The sequence below is a fragment of the Sinocyclocheilus anshuiensis genome, unplaced genomic scaffold, assembly GCF_001515605.1.
Source record: "Sinocyclocheilus anshuiensis isolate Anshui unplaced genomic scaffold, SAMN03320099.WGS_v1.1 scaffold245, whole genome shotgun sequence".
Classification (NCBI taxonomy): domain Eukaryota; kingdom Metazoa; phylum Chordata; class Actinopteri; order Cypriniformes; family Cyprinidae; genus Sinocyclocheilus; species Sinocyclocheilus anshuiensis.
Genome location: NW_015536478.1, coordinates 433582 through 444209, shown reverse-complemented (window position 1 = coordinate 444209; position 10628 = coordinate 433582). Strand labels below are relative to the sequence as shown.

General features: G+C 34.2%; 1 protein-coding gene across 1 annotated transcript; it reads left to right on the top strand.

Moving 5' to 3' along the window:
• Positions 1–5524: 5524 nt before the first annotated feature.
• On the top strand, positions 5525–9763 carry hspb1 (heat shock protein, alpha-crystallin-related, 1). Its single transcript, XM_016459571.1, has 3 exons — positions 5525–6032; positions 8236–8299; positions 9281–9763. The coding sequence occupies exons 1-3, from the start codon at positions 5627–5629 to the stop codon at positions 9444–9446; spliced, it is 636 nt and encodes a 211-aa protein (XP_016315057.1). The 5' UTR covers positions 5525–5626; the 3' UTR covers positions 9447–9763.
• Positions 9764–10628: the final 865 nt, after the last annotated feature.

The following is a 10628-nucleotide window of genomic DNA, read 5'->3' as shown; positions in this document are numbered from 1 at the left end:
TTTTTCCATCCTTTCTTTCCACGGTGACTTTTAAAATAATAATAATGATGCTTATGACGTTTTCACTACCGTAAATTATGTAGATACACCAGATGTAATGCATAAACTACACTGTCTGAACAAACACGTCTGATGAGAAATGACATGCAGACGGTCTTGAAGAGTGGATTTGAGTGTTCAGTTAAGGAAGTGAATTGGCAAATAACTGCAAACAATATATTTGACATTACACAATAAAACACGGGCAGAGTTGCTGACTAAATGTCAAATACTGTAAGATGCTGACACACACACACACACACACACACACACTTGTGATGCTGTCAGCATTCAGTGTTACAAATAGATCCAGTGTCTCTATTTAAAGACTAAAAGGCCTGAAGAACAAAGATGAGATGAGCACTTTTTCCTGAAATTCTTCCACGCTGCAAAAATAACCAAAAAACTGGGTTAACAATGAGAGACTAATGTGACGGAGACTAAAACAATCTCCAAATCAAGAGACTTTATTCCTACAGTGAAGATTCAGACTCAACTTGATGAACGAAAGCAAGAACAAATGATTCGGTTTTACAGAAGCTTATGATTTGGGTGAATCTCATAAAGAAATGTCCACATCATAAAGAAATATAAGATATATATATACGTTTTATTTAGGCTACTGACAGTTTGGTGGTTTAAATGTGTTTAATTGTTTATTGTGTTTAATAATCTTGATTGTGTTAATTATGTTTAAAAAGATTTTAAAAATACATGCTTTATTTACTTTTATTATGCAAATTGAATTTTTCTTTTTTTAATTAATTAATTTATTTATTGATGATCGGGTGGTTTAAACGTATATAATAATAATAAAAAACAAAAATATTTTTTTATGCAAATATAACTTTTTTTTTTTTTTGACTGACAGTTTTTGTGAGATTCACCCGTTTAGTATAAAAAATTAAAAAAAAACTTTCTTTTTTTTTTTTTTTTTTTTTTAAACATGTTTTTTCAAGAAGTTGTATTATAATGATTGTATGTCAGGATGTTTCAGTTTGAATATGTACGCTGCAAGTTTTGGCTGTAAACTATGCACTGTATATTCCACGTTCTATAGCGGATTATATAAAGGCTTTGTATGTGGAAAAGCTTGGCATGATGCAGAGGAGAGGCTGCGTTTCTGGGTGTCAGTCCGTTACTCTCCGATCTCTTTGGAAAATCCATATCTGATGCACCTATAATGCCAGTCCATTTTGGAGATGTGATATTTCTTATTATATACAGTATTCCACTTCTATTTTGGCTGTGTTTAGTGCATATAAATAGAGCTCTGTGTTATATAGACACCATGTACAGTTCTGATCTCTGTTGTTTTTAAACTCGCGTCTCTAGTTTAGGTGCACTTTCCTGAAACCAGGCTGCAAAAATATACACGCACACATCTTTTTCAGCATATTTTATTCAGTGACTTATTCATGTGATGCTATTTATTTATTATTTGTTGTATATTTATTTTGTTATTTATTCAAACATGTTTTGGCTCTGAGAAACTCTTTTCTGTTTGGAAGCACATTTTGGATCATTTGCAATGACAAGCTTCTGCGTTCTTTAAAGTCAACATGAAATCAGAATTGATTCAATGTACTTTCTTAATGCTTCTGGTCTTATATGATTCATCAATGCACATTATTCCAAAAATTTGTCTTCATTGTTTTTCATCTCTGAAACAACTTCAAAAATACATTTTACCTCTCAAGCATCGTCCAATTAATTCCTGATGCATTTTGTATCTTGCATTTTTCTATTTCTCAAAAAGTGGGTGCAGTCTGAAGTACGTTGCATTTTGAGAATAAAATGAGCTTCGTGTTGACCTTAAATGCAGAACCAAGATGAATTGTTGTGAAATGATTTCTTCGAGCAGAAGACAGATTGTTGTTTTACGAGTTTGCATTTTGCAAATATTTATTATGATTTATTGTACTATTTATTCTCGCATTCCCTCCTTCAAATGGAGACTGAACTGGCCTTTATCAGTGATTTCTTTTTCTTTCTCAATCTTCCTGTGAGTTCTGGAAAGAGCTACTAAAGGAGCCGGATGACAGTGAACTTTAACCTTATATTTAAAGTATAAAGTCTTCCTTTTTCAGTGTTATATGATTTTACAGACCCCCTGTTGAGTTAGCCGTAGTTGATATGGCTCTCACTTCCCAACTGTATAAAGTCAGTAGATTTAGTGACCAGTCATAATTAAACACATAATAAAAGTATCTACTGTACAAATGGATCATCTTCATGTGCTGTTCTTGATTTTGAGTTTCCCTTTGTTTCTTGTCAGGGTTATTATCATAAACTACAACTGTTAAAATATTTTTGTTGAAATAAAGCTAAAATAATATATAAGTGTTAGATGAAAAACTTGAAATTTGAAATGTTGCCATCTAACTAACCTGAAGCACTAAAATTACTAACTGGAAATAAAAACTGAAATAAAAATAAAAATAAATGAGTCCTAATTAATATTGAAAAAAATAAAATAAAATGGCAAAAGCTCATAACAAAATTACTAAGAAATCATCTTAAAATGAAAACTACAAATATAAAAATAAAAGCTAATTCAAAACATTAATAGTGTATAGAAATAGTAATATTAAAAAGAATAAAACTGATAAAAGCTCATAACAAAATGACTAAAAAAAACTTGAAATGAAAATTCAATAATAAATAAAAGTGAATTCAAAACATTAATGAAAACTATAAATATAGTATAAATAAATTAAATAAGTAAATAAATAGAAAAAATGAAATAATGCTAAATTAATCTTAATATTTATAAAAGAACAAAAACAATAAAAAGCAACAAATAAAATGACTAATGAAAACAGGAAATGTCAAAATAAAAGCTTATTCAAAACTATAATAGATTAATAATCAATCAATAAAACTAAAACAGAAATAAAAATAAAATCAACTTAAATAGTAATATCTTGTAACAGAGACGCTGGAGTTTGGTTAGAATCCATGAGCGGAAGTTTATTAAAGGTCAAGGCTTTAAACAGATGTCGATAATCAGGCAGAGGGTCAAAGTCAGAGAAGCAGGCAGATCGTTCGTCATACACAGGGGCAGAGGCAGAGACAATAGTGGAAAGGCAGGCAATGAGTCCAAACACAAACATCAGTCCAATCAGGTGTCAGAACAGAAGGGGCAGAGTACAAATACCGTGAGTCAAGAAGTCAGGCAGAATCATACACAGGAATCAATCAGGAACAGAGGAACTATAACGCTTGGTAAGGCAGATGAACTGGCAATACTTCGCGACCAGCACATGGACTGGTCTCAGTTTATATGAGAGTCAAACAGGAAATGGAAGTAGAGGAAGCAGAGGGAGTGGAGCACGGTCAGTACTCGGGCGAGGGCTCCCTCTGCTGGCTTGGCGTTACATATCTTTAAAAAGAACAAAAAAACAATAAAATGACAAAAGCAAAAATCAACTTGAAATGAAAACTGAGTCAAAACATTAATAAAAGCTATAATAATGTATACTTAACACGTTTCTAGTGCTTAGAACATGGCATATTGTACAGTGTTGATTTGTATACGACATGCTGCAGAATTTGCAGTCATATACTCCTCTGAGCACTGTTTTTGGAGTGTCTTCAGCACTAGATGGCGTTCCTGAAGCTGTAGAAGACGCTCGTGTGATCTGGATTTGCGTCTGGAAGTTTCCTGCTCCTTCACAAACTTCAGCCGATCACCAGAAAATGGATCACTTGTATTTTTAGTCCTGTGGCGCTAAACCAGCAGCTCAAATGACTTGTCTAGCCATTTCTACTGCCTTGCATTCGTTTCTTCCAGAATTGTATTTACTGAACATTTCAAACTCCATAAAAGCTGCTAAAAACCCCTTTTTTATCAGTTTGTAAGTTTGGATGAAAGTGTGTAAATGAACTAATTTTAGCGGAAATTTGCGTTCTTTTTATCCTAGTAACTATTTATTAGTCTTGATATCTTTGTATCTAGCTGCAGATGTTGTATAGTCAGTCCACCTTCATTATATTTTCACAGTTCACTACTGGTACTTCAGTCTGAAACCATCTGTACAATCGATGTACTTACATTAATTCATTTGACAGACACTTTCATCCAAAGCGACTTACATTGCATTAAAGGTATTCTAGTCTAGTTCATGCATTTGCTGGGAATCGAACCCGTGACCCTGACATTGCTAGCACTCTAGTGTTTGACCTCCAGGAATGCATTTTTTTTGCGAGGCGTTGTACACGACGCAGGAATGAAAGCACGTGTTCATGCAGTCAGGAGATAATGCAGAGCTGAAAGCAAACTGCTGACACTATTTGAGGGTTTAATTAAACATCTGAGTGTTTTACTGATACACATGCGCCATTACTCGATATTTCACTGTAATATAAGATACTGTTCATGAAAATGTCATGATATTGTTAGTGAGCAGCAGTTCCCTTTGAATCAGTGTTTTTAAATATATTTTTGTTAATTTGTTGGTTTTCACTTTTAGCAATTTTGTTGTTTTTGTCACTTTTTTTTTTTTTTTTTTAAGTCTACGTACGTATATAGATTTGTTTTAATTTCTATTTTATTTAATTTTTTTTAGTTTTACTAATATCAGTTGGCAGCTAGCTGAAATAAAATAACTTTAAGCTTTTTATTTCAGTTAACATTTATTTTGTTTCAAGTAACAATTCAAGTAAAAAAATGTTTATGGTTTTATTGTTAGTTTTAATTAACGATAATAACCAAGCTTCCAAGACATCCTCCGAAGTAAAAATAATTCATAAAAGAAGTTATATTTCTAGCTTTTCTACATTTGTTGGATTTTTACAGTCTATGATTCCCTGTTTGTCTTCAGTGGTATTTTATTTTATACCATTATAGATTTCATTAATATTTTAATTTAGTTTTTATTTTTATATTTTAATTTTAATTAAAGTTTTAATAATTTTGTTGTAGGTTTTTATAATTTTTTTGCTTTTTTATGTTTTAAAATTGTATGTATATCATTTAATTTGATTCAAAGTAGATTATTGAAAATTATTGCTATTATTATTTCAGTCTTTCTACTTTAAATTGTGACTGTAATTCAGTGCTTAATTAATGTTTCTTTGTGACGTTTACTAGATCATTCTAAGTAAAAAGTGAAAAATAGAGTGAAAAGTAAATCCTAAACTAACTGTTTTTCAATGTAACCCTGTTTGTATTTTAATTTCTCTGTCTGTTTTGTGTTCTGTGTGTTTGCAGATTCATAGCGCATGTGTGTTTGGTCACCTGTTGTATCTTTGTGTTATCAGAAGGCTCGGTTTGTGCTGACTCGCTCTGACCTCCAGATTCCTCCGCTCCTGTGTCACGACAAGAGAATGTGTTTGTGAGAGAGGCTCAACCATCCAGGAAAGGAACGGTGCCGGTGCAAGGCCTTTGCCTTGGATTCCATTCTCATGCTAGGCCGTCCGTGAATAGACATTCTAGCCCTTCTATAAATATCTGGATGGGAGGGGGCGTTGCATTAGTGTGGAAAGGGGAGTGTCGGCTGAGAACGTTCTTATAAATCTCAGCACTCCCAAACAGGACACAGCACTTGCCAGAAAACTTTCAGAGTAGGAACAAACTTCTGCCATGGCCGAGAGACGCATCCCCTTCACCTTTATGCACGGCCCATCCTGGGACCCTTTCCGCGACTGGTCCCAGGGCAGCCGGATCTTCGATCAGACCTTTGGGATGCCACGCTTCTCCGAGGAGATGCCCACATTTCCCAGCACACACTGGCCCGGATACATCCGGCCCTTTGGATTTCCAGAAATGGCCTCTTTAATGCAGAGCCCAGTGGCTCAGATGCCCATGTTGCCCTCCGCCTCCGTGATGCACCCCCCGAACTACAGCCGGGCCCTGTCCCGACAGATGAGCTCGGGAATGTCTGAGATAAAGCAGACGCCAGACTCCTGGAAGATCAGCCTGGATGTCAATCACTTCGCCCCAGAGGAGCTGACGGTGAAGACCAAAGATGGGGTGGTGGAGATCACCGGTGAGCACTTTGCTTCATAATTTCACCATTTAGCCCAAGAAGAGCGTCTCATAAAGTCACTCTTAAAAATGTCTGAATGTCATTGCATTAGATTCCAGAGTATAAAAGCAAGTGTCGTTTATTGTAAAGAAACACGCATTTCACAAATCTAAGCTTTGACATGCTAAAACAATAGATGCCAGTGTTGTGATTATTTAGTGGATGATGTTGCTAGTTAATGTGATTCTTTACACCTGCGTGAACTGATTTGTATTGAACATCCACTAAAAATCACCAAAACACCAGCTGATTCAAACACAATGAGTCTTTAAACATGATGCAGAAAAGTGAACTTAGGGAAGGGAAAAGACCTTCTTGATTCAATGAATAACAATCCAAACTTTTGTGTGTGCTGATGCTATAACATGTAAAAACTACTATAAAAGTTCATATTTCACTTTCAGGAAGGAACTTGGAGCTGATTTGTTTAGTTGTTTTGGAAGGGAAATGTCCAGGAAGTATAGAAGCCCATTTCTGCTACATAAGAAAAACAAAACTCTGTTGATAAATCATGGTTCTGACATAAAAATTGATATGAGATATTAAAAAAATCTAAATTATTATGATCAAATCAATGACAAAAAGTCAAAACTACAAGATAAACTACAAAATGCGACTGTCATAATGATGACCTTTCATAATTGTAACTTTTTATGTAATTTTTTTTCATGATTTAATATCTCATAATTTTGACTTTTTTATGTCATAATTTCAACTTTCAAAATTGACTTTGTATCATATCATTTTGTCATAATTGAGTTTTTATCACATAATTATGACTTAGTATCATAATTTTGACTGTCATAATGATGACTTATCATCACATTGACTTTTGTTATAATTTATTTTTTTATCTCATAATTATGACTTTTTTGTCAATTATGACTTTTTATCTCAACTTTAATTAGAAAATATAATTTCTATAATATAGTTAGTCATAATTGAGTTTTACCTCATAATTATGACAGTAGGTCATAATTTCAACTTTTAGAATCATAATTTTGAATCATATTTTAACTTAATCTCATAATTGCAACTTTTTGCCTCGGCTAATTACGGCTTGTGGTCATTTTGACTCTTTTTGAATTTACTTAGTGTCTCATAATTTTGATATTTTGTCATAATTGTGACTTTTTATCTCATAATTATGATGTGCCAAAGCATGTTTTTTTTCCTTTTTGTGGAAGAAATGGGCTTCCCTAAGGAAGAGAGGTGGTCGAGTGTGAAGTAAACAAAGGGCTGCTGCTGGGAGAACTTTTATCTTCTGTAGGGTGGGAGCTGATTTTCCTGACAAATTCCTGAGATATTACATAACCAGAGCACAATGCAGTTAAAACAGCATGTGCAGAATGCAGAGGCCAGAGCTCGAGACTTAAGTTCTCATCTTTGTGCCATTCAAGTACAAACGTTTTGTATGTAACATCATATTTTTGCTGTCTAACATTTTTACTTTTATTTAATTTGGAAATGCATCAGATTTCAGAAGTGAAAGGTTGAGCTTGTGAAGTAATACACACTGGACTCCACTCTCTTAATGACTCTCACATCTCATCCGTCTCTGTGGCCGTCTGTCAGATGGCGAGGCTCCTCTGAGGTCTCAGTCGTGTTGTCTAAACAAACAGAGCTGGTGCTGGGTTACCCGGCCGGGTGTCAGCCAGAGTTTAGGGCTTTGAGGAACATTCAAAGGATGACAATGTTGTGTTACACATTCAAGAAGTGGTTAAGAGAAGGAGCAGACACTCGTCACCAAACTGAGGAAACATGACACATTATAGGCAAAGCTCAGTCAACATGTGGTTAAACACTCTTGATTGTCTCAATCAACACTACATCAGAAACGTAACACTAATCAGATTTGCAAATATAATCAGATTTGTACATTTTCTGAATAACGTGAATGGTGATCGGTTGCCAAGATGTTGCTATCCAGTTGCTAATGAGATCTTATAGTGGTTTCTTATAAAAACAGACACAACTGAGAAAGCTGATATACAGCAAGGGTATGTGGATAGCAGCTTAGATCATTTGATCCCAGGAGATTTTGATGAGAAATTTCCATTTGCTGTCCTTTTAATGAAGTCTTTGCTGTTTTGAAGAATCGGAGAGATATTTCATGCGTGTTTTTTCTTTTCCATGTGTCTGTTCTCGTCTGATCCGCATGCAGGCAAACATGAGGAGCGGAAGGATGAACATGGCTTTGTGTCCAGATGTTTCACCAGGAAATACACGTAAGTACTGCACACTTGATAGGGAGGATCAAGAGTCACATTGTCCCGGGAATACTAAGAGGGTGGGACATGTTTGAGATAATGGCTCTTGACAGTGATTCATGCATCACATTGCATAATATTTCACATCTGTTTTTGAAAGAGCTGAAACTCTCTGCGGACCTGTGCTCATGTTTTGTGTTCATTTCTCTTGAGTTTCAATGGCTTGGAATTGCATTTTTATTTATTTATTTTATTGCATTAACTGCAAAATTTGTGTGAGTGTATGGCAGATACTTCAATGAAAAAAGTGCACTAAAATGGGCATAGAAACAATTTTCACTCAGAAGTTGCTGGTAAATTTCACAAGTAAGGAAATGGCCAATAACACATTGAATTAGACAAGAAATTTTGGATTAGAAAGACTGAAATAGTATTTATATATAACTGAAATAAAACTTATATATATACACAGTAGTCAACATTTGAAGTGGATCAAAACCTTTCATCAAAGTTGTCCTAAAACCTAAAACTAAAATGCGTTATTGTCTTAGGACAACCTTCTGTATATATACATATACATATATATATATATATATATATATATATATATATATAGAGAGAGAGAGAGAGAGAGAGAGAGAGAGATATAACTGCATTTTTGCATTCATTGCATGTGATGGCAGATACTTTAATGACAAAATTAGGTTTAGAAACAAATTTCACTCAGAAATTGCTAGTAAATTTTACAATTACAACAAAGAAAATGGAAAAACTGGAATAGTATTTTCTTGTAAAACAGACTCCAATAGTTTTTGTTTTATTTTAGTGTAGTAGTTTTTGACCTAAAGAAATATATAGTACAAATATAATATAAAATATTCTCTTGATAAGTCAAATCGATTTAAAACTTGATGTGACGCCTGTCTAAAGATGACCTTTTGTGACCTTTTGTGATGAGCTGTGATTTCCTGAATGCAAGGTGACTGTCTTGTGTTGCAGTCTGCCCTCTGGTGTCGACTCTGAGAAGATCACCTCCTCTCTGTCTCCTGAGGGTGTGCTGACCATTGAAGCTCATCTGCCCAAACCTGCCATCCAGGGCTCTGAAATCAACATCCCTGTCAACACAGGCAGCGCAGTGACTGCCAGCAGCACAAAGAAACCTTAAACACTACAACACACACACAGGCAGATCACTGTGGTACTTTGAGTTTGTTTTCTTCAGCATGAATGTCTTGATAGTTATATTCTTTGTAAACTGCAGGTAGGAGAGGAGGAAATGCCCTACTGCATTCCCATCTCATTTTTACATCACTCTTTTTCATCATTGTCTCTTACCATAGTCCTCTCTTCTACTTGTAGTAAATAACAACTGTGTACACACCAATCTCTAGAAAACATGCTCATATTTTACCCATAAATCAAAAATAAAAATAAAAATTATATCTTGCATAAAGACAATTAAGACTGTTTCATGTGCTATATATATATATATACAGGTGTGCATCTCAATAAATTAGAATGTCGTGGAAAAGTTCATTTATTTCAGTAATTCAACTCAAATTGTGAAACTCGTGTATTAAATAAATTCAATGCACACAGACTGAAGTAGTTTAAGTCTTTGGTTCTTTTAATTGTGATGATTTTGGCTCACATTTAACAAAAACCCACCAATTCACTATCTCAACAAATTAGAATACTTCATAAGACCAATAAAAAAAACATGTATATATATATATATATATATATATATATATATATATAATGCATTGCAACATTATTTTCATGACAATTAAATCTTTTACCCCATTACTGAAATATGTATTATTTACATATCAATGAACATAATAAAATATAATTGTGCATATAGATCCTGGTAGCATTTTTTTTAAATATTGTCTGGAGGGATTTATTGTTTTCAGTGTGAATGAGATGTTTTTGCACTACAGTAATGTAAGAAGTGAAAATAATGTAACAATGCAAATGGTCCTAAAATATGGATTGTCTTTAAAAAAAAACAAAACTTTTTTTTGATTTTTAGGTGAATTATGACCATGACATTTCTTCAGGCGCTTCACAAAACTGCAGTTTTACCATATGCTGGTAAAATGTTGTTTTTTATAATATGTATTCATCAACATGTAATACGTTGCTCTGCCTGAAACTTTTTTTTCTTCTGCTATGTCACCTTGTCCATGTTAGCTATTAGTTAATGTTGACAATATTGTAGGGATAAAGTGAGGAACGGCCGGAGGGCTAGAGTGAGCAGAGGCGTGGGCTTGAGAACGGTGCGGCTGGCGATTTCGACGAAGGAGCATCCGGAAGGACATGTGACGACTCCGGGCTGGAC

Bases quoted from the DNA above. Each gene is read 5' to 3' on its own strand.
- hspb1 (XM_016459571.1), top strand. From the start codon at position 5,627: ATGGCCGAGAGACGCATCCCCTTCACCTTTATGCACGGCCCATCCTGG. The intron at 6,033-8,235 runs GTGAGCACTTTG...ATCCGCATGCAG, and splicing joins TGGGGTGGTGGAGATCACCG to GCAAACATGAGGAGCGGAAG. The intron at 8,300-9,280 runs GTAAGTACTGCA...CTTGTGTTGCAG, and splicing joins TGTTTCACCAGGAAATACAC to TCTGCCCTCTGGTGTCGACT.